Here is a 22,312-nt window from a genome sequence, read left to right as displayed (position 1 = left end):
CATCATGTGTTACAGTGAAACATTACAAATCTTCGCGTCATTACACCCGCTTCTTAAAGCAGCATCTCCCGATATTTAGAACAAAAAGGAAGGGGCGAGAAGTGAACGCGTTGAACGCAAGAAGACAGAATGAAAATGCTTCACTTAGTGTGGCATAATGAGGGTTAACTGTACAACATGCACACCTGGGCATGCGCGGCGCCTCTGGGCTGCTCTGAGTGCTCTGGAAACGAATTTGTGGTCAAGTTCTCCTATTCGACGGTGGATCTTGCACGGGCCGAAGTAGTAGCGCAAAAGCCCGCGTCGGAGAATGCGTGGCGAACAAACACGCGGTCACCCCTTTTTTATGCCGTGTTTTGTCTGCTTAGTTTGTAGCATCAGGTGTCTGAGCTTCCTCTCCGCGCTGGAGGCAGGCGGGGACTACCAGGTTCTTGTTATTGAACGCTAAATTTTCCACACGGCTTAAAAGGTGCTTTCACTAAGTAACGATAGGAAGCGTTACAAAAAAATCTGCAGTCTGATTATATGCAAAAAGGCACATATTGATTGAACATAAATGTTTTTCTTTAACACGGGGAAATGTGAATAATCAGGATAAAACAGGCCTGCCTTGCGACGAATCCGAGCGCGCACCATCGAAGTTCCTGTGCATGTCCACAGTAGGTTGTGCGCAGTGGTTTCGGAAACGGGTACTACGCAGTGAGGGCATTTGTTTCGCGCTGGGATCTTACTTCACCACTGGCGCAGAACTGCAGGTGTAAGGGCCACCCGACTTTCCGCCGCCTTTGAGAGACCTTAGAGAGGAACTCATATAGCTTGCGGAACGCTATTTCTATTGCAACTTCCCAGGATTTTTGCGACTGTCGCACTCGATTTCGAGATAGCACTTTTTTTGTCGCAGATTATTCTGGCAAGTGGTATTGCCATCTCCTCTGTCAATCTTGACGAGTTGACCTGCCCTGTGGCCAGGGCCAGTCTACTGTGGTCTAACCCACGCACCATACAGGCAAAGCAGTAATTTCAACTTATTTTTGCGGCAAACACATAAGCCACTCATGCATCCCATTTATCTTCATATTCTATGGCTTTCACTACGGCCACTGTATTACCACTAATCCGTACTTGCTGGATCTTTTGGAGGGGTTGCAGAATTTGTAGTCTCTGGCCCGATTTAAAGCACGAGTACAGAAAAACCCTCTGCAGTATTGATATAGACGTATTTTTCCTGGAGAGCCTTTGTTTTTAGGCTGTTGTGTGACCCTGTATGAGCTAATTTAGGGCCGTAATAGATGCTGTGCTTGATTTATCTTAATCAGTTGTCCTGGTTACCTTTACAGTGCGGCGGGTATAGTACTGTCTGGGGTACTGCGGCCACTCTTTAAGATAGGGTCAGACTCGGTGTCTCCAACACTAAGCGCCGCTTGGCGGGTTGTTAGAAGCGTTCTGAAGTTCTGTGTTGTAAATTGATGTTTCATACCTAACATTATGAAATGGACATCCGCGCTTCACAACACGCACTGAAATTCTTCCATATATCCAATCACTCTTTTTGGGTGCTGATTGCGTGACAGTAGTAAAAGCTGTGCTCTCCTTCTGCATGACGGTAGTGAATGTATCCAGCACATCACGATTAATTAAACTAATTCCACGTCGCAAGGTGTTTGGTTGATTTTGACTGCACTCAGGGCTGCTGCAGCATGATCGAGCTCGACGTCAGTGGCAGGCTCATGATTAGGCATCGATGCTTCTTTCCTCTCGTAGGTGCGCTCCAATCGCATCCAGAACTGAGGTAGACTGGTAACAGGTAACGCGGAAGGATACGGAGGGGCCTGGCGTCATGGCTTCAAGTTTCATGTCCTGTGTAACCTTTGCATCATGCTTCCATGCTTCCGGTGCGGAGACATTCAGTAGGCTGGTGTGGGTGACGTCACTGATGTTCAGGTTGATGCTGGGACAGTAGCAACCGCTCCTTTCATCAACCAAGCTATTTAAATCGATGCTGCACGGTGGCGAATAGCCCAGCCCCATCGGGAGGCTCTCTTGCTGCTTTCGCGGTTTAGTGGCGTGTACACAGGCTTGCCGGTGGCAGAATCTCGGTAGTCAGTCGCCTGCTTAGCAGGTTGGTACGAAAGCTGCATTCTTCGCAGGCGCACTGCGTCCTCCTCTTCAGTGCCGTAATCCATCGGCTTTGGCGCGCGCACAGACATCACGTCCTCCTGAGTTTGAAACCAGACGGAGACTATCGCCGTATTTTTGGTTGAGTAACGAGCCGTGGCTATCCCGGTGACAGACGCAACTCGCACAAGAGTGCAACACAACACTCCTTTTTTAACAGAAAATCTTCGACACAAGACAAGAGGTACGCTGCCACTACTACGCGGGCTAAATCCTACATGATTATATCGCCCAGGCCGAGGAGAAATTCTTCGCGCTTGCTACTGCTGTTGCTTAGCCTGTCCATTCTAGACTACGCCAGCCAACTGTCGTCTTTCTGCTACTAAAGGAGACATGTGCCTACTATCGTAGCGGCAACCGTGGGTGTGTGGCCGGGTGATTTTGCGGGACGTCAACGCCTCTTTGTGGACACATATGCTGTCTGCTAACGGGTGAAACCGCATAAAATACACCAGGTCCCCCTTCATTCCACTGCGAATTGTTCGAAGTCAAATTGCGCTGGCATGTGCACATACGCACTATTGCTCACATATAACATTCACATGTTTGAGTGATGTGTTAAGACGTAAACACACTAAGAAAGTACAAAGCACGGGGAGCCCAAATAAGCTAGCTGTGTGAAAACTCAGCTGTGGAAGGAGGATATCAGGGCGCAGTCGCATACCGTCTTGCTCGAACAGTGCTCCCACTTTAGGGTCTTCCGCAGAGCGCTCTTTTACAATATCTTGATTGATCAGTGTTAGCAGAAGCTAACAATACCAGCACGGCTTATACGTGGCCAAAATACAAAAGTTCTCGTGTTGCACACTCTGCCCCGTGTCGCTACGGGCTATCTACGAATGCGTGACCCAAATGCTCGCAGTGACGCGTAGAAGAGGCCAGGACAGTTAAAATTTCGTGGCAATGCCGCAGCTGCGAAGCAAGCTCAGGTTTTTCTCTCGCTGCGCTCCAGCTTATGTGTGTACGATGACGGACTAAAGGGACGTTACACGCACTGGATATCACTCCTCCGAAAAGTCCATAAATATATTAAGGGTTAAACTTTTAGCAAAAAGTTTATAAAAAGTAGTACGCACTAGTACGTAGTAGTATCATGTTGTAAGTAGTAGTATGTTGTAAGTAGTGGTTATACGAAGCAGTAGTACTTTGTAGTCTTAGTAGAAGCAGCACACTGAGATATGCAGCACTGTACGGAGAAAGATATAAAGGGTGAAAGATAGGCTTTTCGGTTAGAAGAGCGCTTTTTTTCGGCATAGCATTATTAGCGGTTTAGTTAGTACTTCACAATACAGCTAAGACGTGCTGACTAGTGGTCTTGTTAACTAATATTGAATAGCTAACTTTTGAACTGTTACCCTTAGTCTCCTTAATTGTTGAGGGCCGTGTAGCATGCTGTAATATTCTTTGGAGTGTTTAGAATTTCGAAAACGCAGTTACCTTCGGTTGTCCGGCCCATCTTATTTTGGCTATTACGACGATTTACGTGCTCTGGAGATGTTGCTTTGCCAGCAAGCTTCTCGAATGCTCATGGATTTTCATGCCACGTAGTCAGAATTTATTGGCCCAGAACGCCAAATTTAACTCCGTTTTCGAATTTCTAAGAACTAATATCGATGTTACTTACGTTGGGCAACAGGCCCCTAAATAATAATGGGGCCTTATAGTAATAGTTAAGAAGTTAACTAATCTACATTAGTTAATGAGCATGCTAGTTAGCGTGTTTTAGCTTTAATCTTATGTACTACAACGCTTACAATGCTAATACGAAGAAAGCGCTCTTCTAACTAAAAAAGGCTATTTTGAAAAATTGTATGATATCTTAGGTGAGACACCCTGTGTACATAAACGAAACATCACGACCAACTGTTGCAGTTCAAATCTGTGAGGGCTCGGCTAATTGAAAGAAAATACAGTTTTAAACAACACGGCACATAAATAAAACTGGACATTCTACAGAACAATACACATGTTCCAAGCTGCAAGTCCACAAAATGTAGCGTTTTTCATACCACGTGTGAATGGCAGTATACCTTCCATTTGGAAGAAATCGTCGGATTTCATTGTTTATAATGCCTTCCGTCGTCTGTTTTCATCTGAATGCTAAAGTTTGCGATATATAGATGCTAAACATACAAAAGTAAAAGGTCAGTGACACTGGGAATCGTTGAAGACCTTAAAATGGTTGGCCATTTTCAGAATAAGAGTGTTTCGAGAGAAGCGTGCACAATACTCACTTACCTATGTCAAATGTCCATCAGGATAAAAAAATGCAAATATTTAATAAAAATCTTATAAAATGCTGTTCACCGTCTTCTTGTATAAGCGGCAGAGTGAAATCAGCTGCACTGAGCAATCGAACTGTACACAGACAAAATATCAGGGCGGTTAAGTTTAGTCCTTTGTTTAATGCAAAAAAAAACACCGCGAACAAACGGGGACGAGACGAAGAATACACAGGAACAAGCGTATTCTTCGTCTCGTCCCCGTTTGTTCGCTCTGTTTTTTTGCATTATGTATCACCAACCTGCCCGCTTATCTATCCCTTTGTTTAACTTCTGCGTGATCCCAGAAATGCGCTGTTACGGGTGTCTGGCTACCTTGCCGGCCAAGACGATGTATACGAGCAACTGAGTTGCATTGAAAAGCGTATTTTTTCTAGAAGACATCAGAATGAAGTGCGAAATACCTTTCTTTACAGGAGGTCCATCTATGTTTATTTGCGCACTTCGATCTTGAAGATTAAAGAATTTCTTTTTCTGCCATGTCAACGGATCTTGCACGGACGTGGTCGAGTCAACCAGAAAAACTGCCTGGGGGATATTTACGCTAACGTCTTTCAAAAGTTCTTCCAAAGAACGCCGATTTGAATGAAAATAGCGTAAATGTTCCCCGGACCCACTAAGACGGGTTTTTATTTCTAGTCACCCATTAAGGATCTCAGCCTGTTTCTCCACATACTGCGGCACCTACTGGAATTGACAATCCGCCTCAGCAGTGGTTGCGGAGTTTCATGTGTTCAGAAGTTAGGGCAAAATCCTGCTTAGACCTCGTGGAAGAAGTAGGCTTGCTTTTGTTGGCGTGGATCACACGGGCGGCCGCCATTCGATCCGTCAGTTTGCACAGTGTTGACGTGAGAGAGATACGCCTGAGGTTGGCCGTTGTGTTCAGGTACATTATACGCCTTGGAATTGGCGTTAGTTCTTCGCGTATTGACTCTCCAGATGGCGAAGGTCATCTTTCTGGATCAGCCAGAGGTGACGGAGCATTCTTCAGGCCAAGCGCTCCTTCTTTCCCCGTAGCACTGAAACATGAACCTGCACCAGGGCGTTGGCTAGCTCGGTGAAGGTGAAACTGTTCTCGAAACCGAGTGTGGTGTCAAGGGGCTTATATTTGTAAGCAAAGGATGAAGATATCGCAGCCTTGTTGCTACGAGGCGAAAAGACTGCACTCGCCGATGTGTTGAGAGCTACGCTTGTCACCTTTGTACATCAAAACCACCCTGGAATTCTACGAACTAAGCAAAGGCTGCGTGACCTTTATTGCGGGCCTCGCATGGAAGAACAAGTTGGACAAGCTATCAGTCACTGTCACATCTGCCAGACACTTCGGCTTTTGTATCGGTTTCGGAAAGAAAGCGTTTGCATCTCTGCTCTGGAATGCTCACGCATGGTACGCGGGTTCAGGAGGACAATTTGTACCGTGATAGTGCGTGGAAGGTTCTCCATAGCCTCCAGGGACCTGTGTTCTTTGATAATGATGCACAATTCTCTCTCCAAGCCTCCATCAACACCTCTAGAATGTGGGAGAACTCTGTCAAAACTTCGCAACTTCTCGCTCTGAAAGTGCAAACATAAATGCAAACTGTTCTTGCACCACTTTCTGATGAGGATCTAGAAATGCCGTCTGCTCTGGATCTTTTTGCTGATATGAAAGAGGTCAGTGACGTGAAGCCTGGGTTGGTGTACCTGGTATGGAGCTGCCCGCGAATAATCTACGAATAACAAGGAGGTGGCATGGAGCACGGGCGTCCGCCTCCACCTCTGCCGCCCACGATATGTCACTGACGTCTACACCGACGCACTCAGTCGGGGTGGCTGCCTTCCGGTCAGCCATGTATAGAATGTAACAATCATATGCTAGTTACTAAGCAAACAAGGGAAGGGATATGAGGGGCTCGTTATAAATATGAAAGAAGCCAACAGCCACAGAAACCAAGGTGCACAGGGGATTTTTTTTAATGTATTTATTTATTTTGTGGTGTTGATCAATTTAGAATATTACTGAACATGTTATCGCTTAAAGCTAATTGATTAGAAAAGCAGAAGAAAAAACAACCACTGCCGCCGGTGGGATCCGGTGGGTTCGGATCCCACCGGCGGCAGTGGTTGTTTTTTCTTCTGCTTTTCTAATCAATTAGCTTTAAGCGATAACATGTTCAGTAATATTCTAAATTGATCAACACCACAAAATAAATAAATACATTAAAAAAAAATCCCCTGTGCACCTTGGTTTCTGTGGCTGTTGGCTTCTTTCATGCTAGTTACATGTATGTGAACACTGTGCAGAACTACTAATAGTACTTTGTCACCAGCCCTCATTTTAGCGAAAATGCAACTGATCTGTGGAGAGAAGAAAATGGTTAGAGACTTGAATCAAGCAGTTTCTCCCTGACCACTCTTTAAGCAGACTGCGTATGGTATTCCATTTTAGAGAGCACCCCGGGCGTCAAAGTCATGCACAGTTTATGCAGGGGTGGATTCGGTCTGTTTTCCGGGAACGTAGATGGCATTTGAAATCATGAGTCGCGAGTCATGGGTGATGATGACGGGCGCACATCAGCAGTGGAAAGATTCGCGCCATTCATCCCTAGAGTAGAATGTGTCGATGTGTTTTCGTATTATTACGCGTCTGTAGTACAAAAGATGGGTTCTAGATGGTCTCCAAATACATGAATTTAGGAAAAATCCCGAATCCAATAAGAATTCACCACAAGAAGGCGCACCCATGGGTTTTCTTAATCATAGTCCGGGTATGATTCACGTCCCTAAAGTATAATGCGTTATGCTGATCTGTAGGACAAAAGGTGGGTTCTAGACTGTCTCCAAATTTGTGAATTTTGGAAAAATCTAGAGTGCAATAGGAATTCGTCATAACATGGCGGTTCTATGAGTTTGTTGATTACACTCTGAGTATTACTCACCTTTTGCTTTATCGGAGTTGTGAAACTTTATGTTAGAGTGTTTCCGCTGACTTTCTGTACTAGATTAGCAGGGTTGTCTTTACAATGCCATAGTTGTCTGCGTCCTGTTTAGTCAAGCGGGAATCACCTCAGCGGCCTGACATCGCAATAGTGGCAGCAGGCTCTGCGGCCACGTTAGTGTGGTAAACCATATCTTCCCAGATGCGCGCTAAGCGGTTAGCAATCTCTATGTCCTCTCATTTGCGATAAGACTTAATTACGTGCTTCATTCTGAATGACGCGTTCTCCTTCGCTAGAAGCTACGTTGCCCTCACTACTATTTCGAGCTTGTGCATTCTAAGGTTCGATGCGCTGCGTCTCGAGATTATGCTGCTTGCACATAATCTGAGTCCCACGATGGCTTGGGATTTTCTGCGACACGAGCTCCCTAACGCTATAGCGCATAAAGGTTGCCGTAGCGATGACCTAGTAGTTTTAGCATTTTCGTCGCATGCAGGATGTGCGGGGTTCGATCCCCAGCACCGCCGGGTAGCCACCGGTGATAAAATGGATGCAATCTTTCCCCCAGGCCTGGTGCTCGACTTCTTTATGGTGAATTGCGTGGGAGTAGACGAGTAGACGAAAACGTTGAGTAGACGAACACACCTCATCTGGCGCGTTTTGGCCACAGATGCGCTTGCGACATAAAAATTCCTCCTCATCATCAAAAGGGTACCCTGGCACTGGCAAGAAGGCGCCGTAGCCAAGCACGGTGGGAGTTAACTCCTCGCCTTCTTGCTCGTGGCAATACCTAGCTAGCTTAATACACAGGCTATCATAATTCTCTCCCATTTTAGACAGTACAACAAAAAGGTAAAGATACATTTCTCTGGCGCTGTGTTGTATTCGTCGCTCTTGCGCCTATAAACTCCTATTTAGCACCTCAGTCGTGCGACTCGCCTCCGCTGCACCCTCGAGTTTCTCGTGTTTGGCTTCAGCCTTGCGCTGCCGCAGCTTGGCGTCTACCTAGCGCTTCCATGGCATACACTCAGCGTCCTTCGCCTTCACTGTGGAGTCACACTGCTAGGTCTCGTTCATCCAGCGCAGGATTCTGGCAGCATGCACCGTCGCTTCCGTTCAGCAGCCGCCGTACCCCTCTTCATCGTTGGAGTCAGATCCCTCGACGAGGTTGGCTCCGGTTTCATGAGGGGTCCGTACTTAACGAAGATGGGAAGAAGGCTGGCTATACGGCTCGCTCTCCGCATGCTCATCAGTTGCGAATGGCTCGGAAGAGCCCCGAGAGCTTTCTGACTGGCTCTTAGCATGCTCCGGATGGATTCGGATAATGGCGTTTTGTGACGTCTTACCTCAACAATAATTGCTTTTGTGTCCACATGCACTGCTAAGGTATATATTCACAGTCTGCTTTTTGAAGACACAATTTTATATCATTCGTTGTTAAATCATCATATTTCGTGAAACTGTGTGATGGTGTGACATCAAAAGCATTTGTTGGCTTCCGGTTTTCTGTTGCAGGGGTCTTGTGTGGCCTTCAAAGCCTCAAGATGTGCATAAGAGGACAATGTCCCTGTGGTCGGAATTGCGCAAAATTTCACGGGGCTGCCAGAGTTTGGGGTACCCTCCCGGCTCGGATTTCCGTTCGCCTGATGTTATATTTTTGTTCTGCGTAATGAAAGTCTCTCACCGTATTTAACCTAATGAAAGAATGTCAATATATTTAGTGTGCTTACAATCAAGTCGTCAAGTGCAGAAGCTATTGCCTGTGTCTGCATCTCCTTAACAAGTATGAAAATAAAAGAAACATGCGGTAGAAAAGCATCCTTAGAGTAAATCTATATAACACGTGAAACCACGGTCGGTCCATTGCATCGCACCAGTATAGTAAAGCAGCGGCCCTGCCCAACTATCATGACTGAGTGGCCATTTTGTCCAGGGTAGTGCGGGTGTACTGAAGGAGCGAGAGCAGCTTCGGTGGGCAGCCACGCTGAAGTGTTTTGAGCCTGTATGTGTGAAATGTGCCGGTGGGTTTGACATGCGTCACCGCGGCCATGGGAGGACACAGAATGAGCTTCGAATGCTCCTGAAGAAAGTTGACCTGCAAAGATAACACTCTTTGAAACGGATGTTGTGCTTTAGGCGATGAAAGCCATCTTTGAGAGAAATATTTGTCACGTATAAAGTAGCGTCGAAAATTCGCAGCTTGTATAATCTAAGACACAATAATAAAAAATACACTTTGCTCTAAGCACGACCGATTTAGCGGAAACTAGCTGTGACGTGCCATGGATTGCCCTTTCGCATCTTCTTATCCAATCCACCTTTGATGCTTGCACTCTCCTGACACATTTTCACGAGAATGGAAGCAGAAATAAATCCACGAGAATACAAGTGAAATTTTCGCATGAAAGTTTACACAAAATGTCGTGCACGTGACGAGGCTGGCGTTTCATCTTCTATATATTGCGTAGTTGGAGTCTTAAGCGGCTTTCACCGCATCGAAAACCTAAAAAAATACGTACGATCGAAAAGGTAAATGTTACTACGCAACTTTACATGAAAATGCGATTGGACAGAAATCGCGTCGAATTCAGCCTCAGGCTTGCTGGCTCGTTCGCTCGCGCCTTGGATACAGTATACCACAGCGGTAACGTGGCTAACCACTCATGCAAATAAAATGCTTAGTCGCGCGGCGACTCACGCTTTTGCCAAACTCATTGTATGCATCAACTATATATTTGCAAACATGTCACCCCGTTCAGTATTTTTTTTTTACTTTTTATAATAACTGCGCGATACAGCAATCTAAGGAGACTACCGTTACAACGCCTAGCTTAAAACAGAGCAATCCTCTCAAAAAAAAAAAACTTTGAGTTGAATGCTTTCGACATTTAAAGAATAAACGTGGCCGCGCCTACCTGTACCCTTAGCAAAAACTAATACGTTTGGAATATACGGAGGTCTATTTAAAATGTATTTTAAACATATTTTGTATTCATGAATGCACTAAAAATATGTAGGAAATACGTTTCTGAAATTTCATGCTTGGTATTCGAAATATATTTTTAAAATGTGCCAAAAATACCTCACTTAAAGCATACTTCGAGCACTTTTCAAATACATGAAAAAATATGCATGCAGTTTTAGCATCTTGTCAGTGTATTAAAAGTGTATTTTCGGAAATATGAAATTAATTCATCGAAAGTATACTTCAATTCTAGAAAACGGGCAGCCCTTGTAAACGTATATGTATGCAGTTTTAGCATCTTGTCAATGTATTAAAAGTGAACTTTCGTAAATATGAAACTAATTCATCCGAAATATATTTCAATCCCAACAAACGGGCAGTCCTTTTAAACGTCTTTGCACACTTCTAGCTGCCATGAACAGTCGAGTGCTCGAAATCGTGTTTCGGGAAATGGCATTTGCGTGTCGTCAATGTATTTGAAGTGTACTTCCGTAAATACGTAATTAATTCGTCCAAAGAACACTGAAACTCTAGCAAATTGGCAGTCCGCATTAGCATATTTGCAGCGCACTACAAGCTGTCGTTGAACAATCTAATGCTCAAAATCGAGTTTCGGGACATCGCATTTTGGTGCTGGCCATCTATTTAAAGTGTACTTTCGTAAATACGCAATTAATCCGTCTGAAGTATATTTAAATTCTAACAAATGGGTTGTCCGCGTAAACATATTTGCATTACACTTCAAGCTACCGTGGAACAATCTAGGGCTCGAAATGACGTTTCAGCGAAGAGTGAAAACTTTCCCTTTCTCGTCATCCTTTCGTTTATAGTAACATCTAGCAGGAAGGTGATCACCACTTATACCCCTGCTACACGGGCGCTTCGAATGCCTTCCAGCCGAATGTCATCTAACGATGCTACACGTGTTCTGTCTGAGGGAGTGCTTGAAGATAATATTACGCCAATGAATATTAACCGCGTCAGCATGAAATTTCCCCGGGAGTGCGCCGATGAGGACGACTGCACTCATACTGTTGTTTACATCGCTTGTTTACATAACATAAAACGCAATCTACGCTTTGGTTCTAATAAACAATCTGTTTTCTTTTTTACTGGTTGTACTCGTGATTGTTTACGCAGTGCTACAATGTGTGGGAAGCGATGATGCGATCGCACGCCTGAGAAAGCCGGGTTGTTGGCATCGCGCAGGACTGGCGCTTCTCGCTTCTTGTCCCGGCTTTCTCCGACGTGACCAGTACTTTTTTTTAAACTACTTTATCCAGAAGTATGTATGGCGACTGTTCGCTTTAACTGAAACGGCCTAACTTGTTATCCACAAGCTAGCGACGGCGACGACTGCTGCTGGCCGTAAAGCACGGCTCGGCAGTCTGGGTCACACCGGCGATTCCCGTTCATCGTACGCGTGCCCGGCGATGTAAGCAATAGTTGATTTCAGGTCACTGTTGCCAAAACTACACCTGGTGACCATTTGCATTCGCTAAAGCTTGTGATTCGCTCTTCACAACCGCCGAAATCACAGATCCAACCCTGCGAACTCGCTGGGCCTAGTCGTCGCGGAAGGGAACAGAGCCGTCGTCGATTGAAACTGATTTGGCAAGCGCTTATCGCTGGTGAGTGTTCAGGTATGCACACGTGAAATATAGCCGTTCGTTTCGCTCATTTAGAAGCGCGAGCATACACACACCGCCGCCTCATCACCGTGCTCTCGCTCAGCCGCCGACAAGGCTGACCGTCCGCCGACCGGATTCGTCGGTGTCGTTGGCCTGAAAAACGTGTCCCTCTAGAATCATATTATAGTAAACTAGATATTTCACTATAATTACATGCTGTTGTTCAGCGTGATATATACTGTCGTTGTCGGACTAGTGTGACCGCCGTCGTCGTCGTCGCTGTACACTGAAAACGAGCTGAGGCTTTCGAATGCGTTTCGAAAGTGTCGTGCAGCACCGCGGCAGTCCATCGAGTCCGAATGTCATTCCTATTCTCGAATGCCATTCCACTCAATGTCATTCGAACATTTCCGTGTGAGAACGTGATATCATTATACCAGCAAAAGCGCCTTAGGTACTTCTGGGTCCGAATAAGCCAGCGGAAAGGACCCCGTGTGGCAGGGCAGACCGGCTCCCTTACACGCCCATGTATCTGTTGGTTGACAGTTCGACTCCTGACCTGTGCCTGACGCAAGTTTCAACTAGCAATTCCGTTCTCAATTAATCCCAGATTCGAACGCGACCAGTAGGGTACTTCTGCGATAATTTGGAAGCCCACAGTATTTGCGCAAAAAAGGCATCACCGTGTAAAACAGTGCGTCGCTTTCGCTGGGTATATATACGGCAAGCCAAGTATAGCGCTTGTCGTAGGATTTGTTGTTTGCTGTGTCGCTGTCGTCTTGGTATGCTGTATGTAGGTATCTGCCGTTCCCATTCAATCACGTGACCTTATAATATCAGACTCCTGTTGATTGATGATAAATACCCGTGTACGATTTGTTCTCCACTTGATGAATTAACCCGTGTCATTCCATGGAGCCGCCCAGTAGACTTTTTTTAAGCCCGAGTAAACACATTTTTAATGTATTAAATGTATATTTTTAGTATATTTCTAATGTATATTTTTATTATATTTTTAATGCATTATAAATATGCTAAGCGGGCAAAAATGTACTTTTCACGTATTTTTAAGAACGTTTAAAATATTATTCCTAGTATACTTAGAAAGCATTCGTACTGCAGTTTAAGCATAGGGACAAAAAAATGCGAAATAAATATGAAATTAATACAATACGTTTGAAATGCATTTTTAGCACATCCTCTTTTTCGCTAAGGGTACGATCCCATTAGTGAGGTAGAAAGACATGGCTGTACGGGTGCGGAGCCACGATCCCAACACGGGCAGTCTGAACAGATTGTCGCACTCGCGCGGACTGACGTCCCGACCCGTCTTCTGGAGCTTCGACTCCATGTAAGTCGAGAAGTAGTTCAGCAGTTTGGTCTTCTTCTCTAGCGATGAGGGGTAGTCTTCCACGGTGTGGTAGTGCTCAGTACCGTCCTCATCCACGTACATCATACTCCTGCAAAACACGGGTGACAGCATTACGGGCGTAATATTGCATAAATGTGCAAATTTTTCCTCAGCAAAATGAGCAGTTTGGTTTTTAAGCTTCCAGAAAGTAGGGGTGGGGGATGTTTATTATTAAGTACAAACACGCCGTATTTCTCATAATCAAATTACGCAACCAGCGGTTCCAGGAAACTATAGTACAGTTCTCTGCCGTTGGCAAATACATCACTTTTTCACGAGAGAAATAGGGTGAAGCAGTCTACATCGCAAGATCCGGAAATCTAGCCATTAATATTGCATGCCCAAGGTCCATAACCTTTTACCCTTTTATTGGTCCTCTCAAAAAAGAGGTAAAAAAACATAAAAGAAAGAGAGAGGATGCCTGGACCAGCAATGCTTTGCCAGGCTTAACGCCAATTCAAAATAAATAAAAATAACTAAATGTTCCAAAGAAGAAAAAAATAAACGAAAAACAGAGCATTAAAAAAACTCATAAGAAAAGAAAAGTCTCGTCATAATAAGTTAGACACAGGCAGATAGCCAAAGCACAGAGTGCAGTCCGCGGAATAAATAATAGTAATAAAAAAAAGAGAAAATCCAAGTCACTGCAAAGTCATTGTCACCGTAACAGTCAAAGAAAGCACTGAGCACTGAGTGAACACCTGAAATGAAGCTTGCCTGCCATAATGCTCAACGAACTTGTTAACACCCATGATTTAGGGCTTTTTGGCAACATATATTTTCTTTTCTTGTGACACTGAAGTTGAACCCCAATGTACGGAGCTCAATCAAGAGTTAATCGGGCGGCAAGGCCTGGTGAATATGAGCCAGAAGACACCCGTCTCAGTCTGGGTGGAGGGACCAACGGCTTGGTGCCACGGGGAAGTAATATAACCGAAGGATTTTACTCCGCTACCGTTAAGAAACGCTGAGTTCTGAATGCGTTGTGACACTGTTTAGCAGCACTGCATATCCTCAGCCATTTGATGACTCTTTTTTTCTTGTTTCGAGCACCTAGAGCAAGCATTTTTGCCGTCAGTGTTGAGAACAAGCATTGCAATGGGGACAGGGAAGAATATGAAGCAGCACATTGACAAAATCATTAGCAAACACAGATGAAGGCGCGTATCTACAGCATAGATAGTGTTTTGGAATGAGGAAACAAACTGATAAATGCAGTACATCCGCGATTACAGGTCTATTAATACGTTAGCATTACAAGGACCTGCGCAAACGGAAATGGCGAACGCCGCCACGGATGGCGCGTCACCTGGTACGCCACCTACGATATATAACGAACTTAAGTGTGTTAAGCTTGGATATTACTAACTGTCGTGTTACATCGGATATAACGAACCTGAGTATGCACCCTTGGATATATGAACTTTCATTTGTGTACCTCTGATGTATAGAACTTCTATGTGTTGACCTCGGATATAGGGAAACCAAGTGTACGACCTGGGATACTACGAACTTAATATGTCAACCTCGGATGATAACGAACGTTAGACAGCTAACGCATTCAACGATCTACCGAGGATCATCTAATAGTTTTTGCCAAATATAATTACACGCATGGAAAGCAGCAGAACTGACCCTGTGCGGACTCCGCAATGCTTAGAACATAATCTGGACGGAAAGGAAAATTCCGGGTACCACTACCACTTTAAAAATACGTTGAGATTACAGTTTATCAAGATCACGCCAAGGATATCAAGAATTGAATATAGAAGAACAGTGAGAACAGTGAGAACAGTGTAGGTCAAATGTTTAGGGGAATCCCCCAAAGTGGAGTAAATTCGTAATAAGGGAGTAATTACTCATTGGCATCCACCCGAGCGCAGCCATACGGCTACAAAGGAAAGCTAGACAGCTTTCCCAGAAAGCTGTTTAGCTTTCCTTCGTGACCGTATGGCTGCGCTCGGGTGGATGTCAATAAGTAATTACTCCCTTATTACGAATAAGGGATGCATACAAATATTTTGTACCCTATCAATGAAATCATTAATTCAACTTGAGCAGTGCATGTAATATGGACACCAGAGCCTTTCTGGCTTTCTGGGATAAAAGAGCGCAATAAACGGAAAAGAACACAAAAACGTCAACGGCAGATGGCGAGCTGAAGACAAGGTTAAGAAATTTCTTATGGCAGTCCAGCCCCGTTGAAAAGAGCATTGTCATTTTTTTCATTCGTTGAAATTTCGTTTCAGACAGTAATTATTAAAAAAGTTAAACATTAAAAGATAAAAAAGCGGAAACCAATACCTTAAACGAAACTGACGATATTATTAAGGTATTAGCTTCAAACCCAACGTGACACAATAGTACAGTTGACAGCAGCGCTGCGCACGCAATAGATGCTTTGGGGCACAATGAGAAAAATACGCCTAATCCTAAAGCTTAATCAGTTATAGTGTTTGCGAAGCAATTGTAGTGTAAAGTATGCATCACATAGGCCCGTTTCTTCACCGGATCAGTATGAAAAGGCCAAAGGGTACAGTACATGCAATCCTCCGATTATATGTTTTCGCGGGAAATAAATTGTCGTCCCATTTTATAATTACCGGAGCAACAGGCTGCTCCATAACTGTGCAGCTAGAGTGGGACCAGAAATGTTACTTACGTAGCTTCGACTTCACGCTCTGGGCCGGTTTTTCATCCTTTCCCTGACGCTTCTTCAAAGGAGTAATCGTGGCCTCCAGCTGAGCAAAGCAAATGCGCGCAATGGAAGTGATATTTTCGTAAAAGGTTAGCTGGCCAGAAGAACGACTACATTTCTTTTTTTCTTCTGTTGCCCTGCTTCAGCACGCATTCCTAAGTCAATAATGGCTTGTTCTAAAGGGAAATATTCTATTCCAGGAATGCCAAGAATGTGGCTAACAGGAACAGATTGAGAAATTTAGCGAGGAAATGTTCACAAAAGACAAATATCGTAAGGGTATTCTATAACTTTGAGATACAGCTCAAGAACATTCTTAGAAAATTCCTTCACAATATTCTCAATACCCTTCGACAGATCAGGGAAAATTTGAAACAGGCCCACCAATATTATTTACTGGTCCTGCGACGCCCATGAATCACTTTCTAGAAGATTGTATCCCTGTTTCAGCTTTCGTAAGTCGCAGAACTGACTTATTGAGCCCGTTAGCATAAGTTTTCGTGCTTACAATCACTGACATCAATTAGCGGTGGACACGCCATAGCAAATGGTAGTGACCTACAGCAATTGTGTGCACTCTTATGACTTCGGTTGTGAACGTTTGGGCCGCAGCGAGTACTGTTTCGTCAAGACACGCGTGCCCATCCAGTTGACCGGCACACGTTCTAGAGTTTACGGATGACGAGGCTATTCTCGTTCAGTGATTATTATTTTTGGTCGACTCACCTCGTTCGTTGACCAAGAAAACAGTCTATGCCGAAATGACCTTCATGCAGAGATGGCATTGCTATTGGCACCGTCTTGCTACAGAAGAGAACAGCAAGACACCGGTTGTTTTGCTCAAGCGGCGAAAACATCCCCGTTTTCCCTGTGACGCGCCTATTATATATTTCTCTTTGGTTTCACTGTTTGCACAGTAATAGCCACAATGGCGCGCCGTTCACTCCTGGTGGCAGGCCCACCCTCAGTATCGCTAGACTCACGGTGCTAAATGTTTGGAATAGGTGTATTTTTTCTAAGTATGTCAGCCTGGCACAAACGTGATAACACGTAGTACCAGCTTGATTGTGAGCTGCTGCTATGTGTATTCCTTTCACCTGAACACACGCAGTTTCATATCAGGATAAATATATTTCAAGCATATGAGGTTACGAAGTGATACACGGCATGAAGGTGCAGTACTTAACTACCCTCCGATTTCCTCACAGCAGGTATAGTGACAATCGTTGCGTCGGGGACAAACTACAACACATTCATCGACGTCCCAAGCTACTCCCACCTGTAGCTCCGAAGAGGCGAAAGAGACTCCCTTCCTATTCCGACCACGTGCTTATTATTATTCAACCTCGCCTTTTTCTACTCACTCGTTATAGTTTGCTCTATTTCATTCCTCATACGGTGTTTCATACATTTAATCGCAGTGTTTTATTATATTTCTATGGTGCTCCACATACACCTCCTCTAGTGACATTGCACACAACCCTCAAAAAGAAATTTTTGGTTGAGTTAACTTTAGAAAACGCTAGACAGAAAGCATCTACCACCTATTAAGGACGAAACATTTCCCAGAACACCTACAGCCTGAGGTGCCAGAATTAAAGGGCCCTAATATGTAAACGTACATCCACGTTTACGGCAGCAGTGACGCTCACTTCCGCGCAAAATATCCCTGCAATGAGAATGCGCATTGAAATACGTACCGGAGGTAATGAAACTATCCTCCAGGATGTCCTCCATGGTGGGTCTCCTTTTTGTATCGTGGTGGAGGATGCTTCGGATGAGTGCACGGGTTTTGGAGCTCATCGTCGGAGGCATGCTGTATCTGTTCTCCTTTATCCGGGCGTAAGTTTCCTCCACACTCGAGGTCGCGAACGGAGGGTGCCCCACAAGCATCATATACCTGCAGAGGACAGTACCTCAGGGACCAATGACGGCCGTGCACTTCATATGAAGTTTGAGTCTCTTGAGCGACCCTAGGCGCGCGGTTATAGTTGCTTTTAAGTGGGGCGGTTGCTCTGCTTGTCGCCTGCGCAAGAAAAGCTATTTCGAGACCACTGTCAGTCACCCTACCATCCGGTCTTGCCGTTCCTGCTTCACATTTTCATTGCACCACTCTTGGTAAGATACTGGAGCATCGCTCCGGCGCGAGGTCGCTAGCAGGAAATAATGCCTAAGACGGCACAAATCCCAGTGCAAATTGAATATTTGCTAGAGTCGCAGCGCGAGCAGAGCTCTGCCACTCACCTTTGCAGGGAGCTGACGCTTTAGAATCGGAAGGGTCTGATATTTTTACTGCTGCGGCCGCCGGCATTTTCCGGGAAAACGCGCGTACACCTGGCGACATGCAGTCTGAGTCGTCCAGATACGCTCCGCGTCTTCTCCATCTTCCTTTGTGGTGTCACACGTGATTCAATCCTTAGGTTGGCCGTGCGACCCGCGAGAACCCATAGTCGTCTTAGCTCCGCCGCAAACGCATGCAGTCATTGCTTTGACCGCTGGGTACAGCTGGTCTGCTGTCGCATAGAGTTGCAGAGCTATATGTTGTACTGAGGTGTGGAGGTTAGTGCAGTGTTTGTAATGCAGCTTTCCGTCTAATAAACACTTGTGCAATCGTTAACCACGCCTTCCTTCTATAGAGCGCGGGTACGCGGCAAGTTCTGGCGATGCCTTCAGCTTCCTTTGGCTTTAGAATACACGTCATGTGAGCAACGCATATTATCACCGGTGATTATCCTTCAAAGACTGCACTAAACTTCTCTACGCAGTAGTTTTCATTTCTGAGTCACTACAGTTTAGATATTTGTGACATTTTTACAGTCCAAGAAAGACATACTCTTTACTTACACTCCTTATAACAATCACATGTCAAACTCAATAGGGTTTTGTGTACTTAAGCTTTTTTTTAATAGTAAAGTGTTTTTTTACTTATATGAACACGCTAAGATGTTGCGAAAGAATATTCGAGAATTTTTTGTCGGAGGGTGAAACATGATCCCGAAATTTCCTGTGATACTGCCGGTGACAACCCACAACAGTTATTCAAAATTATTTAATGATAACGCTCCAAAAGTCTCTATGCTCGAACAGTCAAACAGTACATGCAGGGACACCTGAACTGCAAATCATCTTGCGCACACGGACATCTAAAAGTACTTGTTCAGAAGGCGATCTCATTTCAGATTTTTCGTCTGGCTTTCAGCGGTGCTGAGCAGTTATTTATAAAGCAGTGGGGAGGCCTCTATGGCGACGTAGAAAACTCACAGTATGCATCCGATCGACCAGACGTCCACTTCGAAGCTGTGCCCCTTCTTCAACAGTACCTCCGTGGCGATGTAGTTGGGCGTTCCGCAAAGAGTCCTCTTGCGCTCGCCCTCATAGTTGACGCGGGTGGCAAGACCAAAGTCTGCCACCTTCAGCTCCATCTCCTCGTTCAGCAGTAGGTTTCCAAACTTGAGGTCCCTGTGGACGACCCGCTGCTCCCTCAGATATTGGCAGGCGAGTAGAAGGTGATGGATGAAGTACCTTGCCTCGCCCTCTGTAAGCTTGCTCCGTCGCCTGTGCATTTCCGCGAGTGACTGGAAAAAGAATGCCGCAAAACAGTTTATCTAGCCCCGCGCAGCGCTCCACTTTAGGCATTCGGTTCTAAATGACTGCCCATTGCAACACCCGAGCTAAAGAGTTATTTAGTGGTACTGAAGTAAGCAGTCGGATTTTTTCACTAGAGTCAAATATTCGCTGCACTGAACTGCAGTGACAACACACGCGAGCATGTGTTCTTTTTGACGCAAGAGCGTTATCGAAATCGTTCCGCAGAATATCCCGCGTCGTCAGTGTCGGCGTTGTGAGCTAGAAATCCCCGGAAATAAAACCTCGGTGCGCCACCTAGGCCGTGTGACATGGTAACATCAACACAATCTACCCGCCAGATTGTGAGCAAGCTGACCATCGTGGCAGGTGGCGGCTAAATTAATGACTATAGATCGCGAGCGGTTGCTCGGGAACAGTAACGTAGTTTGCAGAATACCCACACGTGGCAGCACCTGCCGTTGCAGGGCAGTGGCACACCGCTTAACCACTGCACAACTGCGCCAGGAGGGGCATGAGGACTCCAAGGGATGTAGAATGTTAAGTCGAGAACGAGCAGTTCCATATGTATGGGCATTAACCCATTAACGATATCGCATCCTATCTTTAAGGCGGAGCCTAAGTGTCGCCTCCAATTTTTCTTATGGCCTGTTTACTTGCGCCGCTAAATATAAGATTGGAACCAAACTAGACCAAAGGTCTAAAGACTCTATCCGCGAGAAACAAAGGAAGCTGTTCATACCCGCCTGCAGCACAGCTCAAGGAGGGTGTACACGTTGTGTTCATCCTCGAAGTAGCTGTGTAACCCAACAATATGCTTGTGATTGAGGTTCTTGTGGATTAGGATTTCCTGGGAGATCTGTGGACAACGAGCATAAGATATGAATCATAAGTGGAGACACGCTACACAAATGCAGGGCGACGGCAAGACTTGAAGACAGACATTTTAAAATATATTTGTCTAAGAGCGGACCAAAGGTCCAATAACAGTAGCTCGAGGTAGATATTACAATCCCGTTTTCAGGCAGGAGGACTTGTGTCTGAGCTAGTTGGTGTGACATACTGGAAAACAATAGCCAACAGACGGACGCGTCCGTTCTTTGTGTGTTCCTGCCCGAGAAAGAAGGGTCGAAGTGTTTGAGAGCTGCCGGGCACAGCAAAGTAATAGGATACAGGCGAGATCGCGGTAGTTTTTTCGCGAATTCTGTTAGTTTTTTGCTGGCAAAATGAGTGGCGGGGGAAAAATCGTCAGACACGGAATGTTGTTTGCCACTTAGTTTAGTACGGAGGTCTAACACTTTCATTCTGTCTTTTAAGGAGGAAAATTTGATGATAATAGGGCGACATTTTGAGGGTGAAAAAGTGCCGAGACAATGAGCACGTTCAATGCTTAGCTGTGTGGAATCGTCGTTAAGTACTTCCGACAACACAGCAAGCGTTTTCTTTTCAGTCTCATTCCGTGATTCGCTTTCATCAGGAATGCCATGCAGGATGAGATTATTCCTTCTCGACTGGTTTTCCAGGCTATCTAGACGAGACTGCAGTACCGCTTGGTGCGATGTCAGACGTCTAGTAGTGTCCTGAATTGAAACCAGCTCAGGCTGGATAGTATTAAGAATGTTAGTTATTGATTCAAGAACTTCAAAGCGATTGAATACATCTAGTATTTTGCTTTCCAGTGATGCTTGATTGTCCGAAGCGTGGCCTTGTGGTGGAGCATCCGCCTCGCATTCTGGAGGTGCTGGGTTCGATCCCCAGTGCCGCCGGGTACCCACCGGTTTTATTTAATGGGTACAATATTTCCCCTGGCCTGGTGCTCGGCTATTCTAGGGTGAAATGCTTGGGAAAAGGGTCTTAGACCAAACAGTTGCCTTGACGGGTGAGTGATAAGTTCCCCCGCCAAGCAACCATAAGTCCCCCTCGTGCGGCATAAGCCCAATTTGTGGCTCTTTTTTTCTTTTCCATTTCTTGCCCAAGGTTGGTGGCCGCGTGAAGAAACTCAGAGAGAGAGAGCGAGAGAGAGAGATAACTTTTATTTTTCAGCTCAAGTCCGAGCCTTCTTATCGGCCCGTTTGGTGGGCGTTATTTATCGGCGGTGGCGGAGTGGGGCCACGTGTCCCTTGGATGTGTGGGATGTGGGCGGCGAGGAGCGGCCAGAGGGTGGGCTGCAGAGAGGTTGGTGGAGCATTCCATCGGGCCCACGTGAGGTGAAAGGAGGGAGGCAAGGTATGCGAGGAAGGTATGGTGGGAGAGTTAGTGGCGCGGGGTCATAACCAATATGTATGAATGTTTGAGGGATGCTCTCCGCACACGAGACAGGCGGGTTTACCCGGTTTATGAAGGATATAGTGGGAATACAGTTCGCAGGGAAGGGAGTTAGTCTGTGCCTGTCGAATTAGAGTGGCGTCAGCACGGCAAAGGAAATGGGAGGGTGACGGAAGGGTTCGTCGCATGTGCCGCAAATTGCGGGGGTGTTCGCGGTGGTCCTGTCGGTGTGTAGCGCGGTCTGCCTTGGGATTATAATGGGCTGGCCAGGCAGTCGGAGGGCCCGGTGGTATTTTTTCACGGGCCAGAGCATGAGCAAGCTCATTCTCCGGTATACCTTGATGACCAGGAATCCATTCAAGGCGGACATGGAGCGTAGGGT

General features: G+C 45.6%; 1 protein-coding gene across 1 annotated transcript in view; it reads right to left on the bottom strand.

The window, feature by feature from the left end:
- The window catches only part of LOC149353991 (serine/threonine-protein kinase PLK1-like), a 274,454-nt gene that overhangs the window by 7,564 nt on the left and 244,578 nt on the right, over nucleotides 1-22,312 (bottom strand). The window contains exons 4-9 of the mRNA XM_089575901.1: nucleotides 19,342-19,655; nucleotides 17,781-17,980; nucleotides 16,807-16,846; nucleotides 13,191-13,431; nucleotides 5,874-6,011; nucleotides 2,081-2,216 (exon numbers count right to left, since the gene is read on the bottom strand). Of these exons, the coding sequence (XP_089432027.1) occupies nucleotides 2,081-2,216; nucleotides 5,874-6,011; nucleotides 13,191-13,431; nucleotides 16,807-16,846; nucleotides 17,781-17,980; nucleotides 19,342-19,655 (1,069 nt within the window). The remainder of the gene's footprint in view (nucleotides 1-2,080; nucleotides 2,217-5,873; nucleotides 6,012-13,190; nucleotides 13,432-16,806; nucleotides 16,847-17,780; nucleotides 17,981-19,341; nucleotides 19,656-22,312) is intronic.

The sequence above is a fragment of the Amblyomma mixtum genome, chromosome 3 (genome assembly GCF_055824585.1).
Source record: "Amblyomma mixtum isolate Tamu chromosome 3, ASM5582458v1, whole genome shotgun sequence".
NCBI classification, from domain to species: domain Eukaryota; kingdom Metazoa; phylum Arthropoda; class Arachnida; order Ixodida; family Ixodidae; genus Amblyomma; species Amblyomma mixtum.
This window is presented reverse-complemented; position numbering and strand designations above follow the sequence as displayed.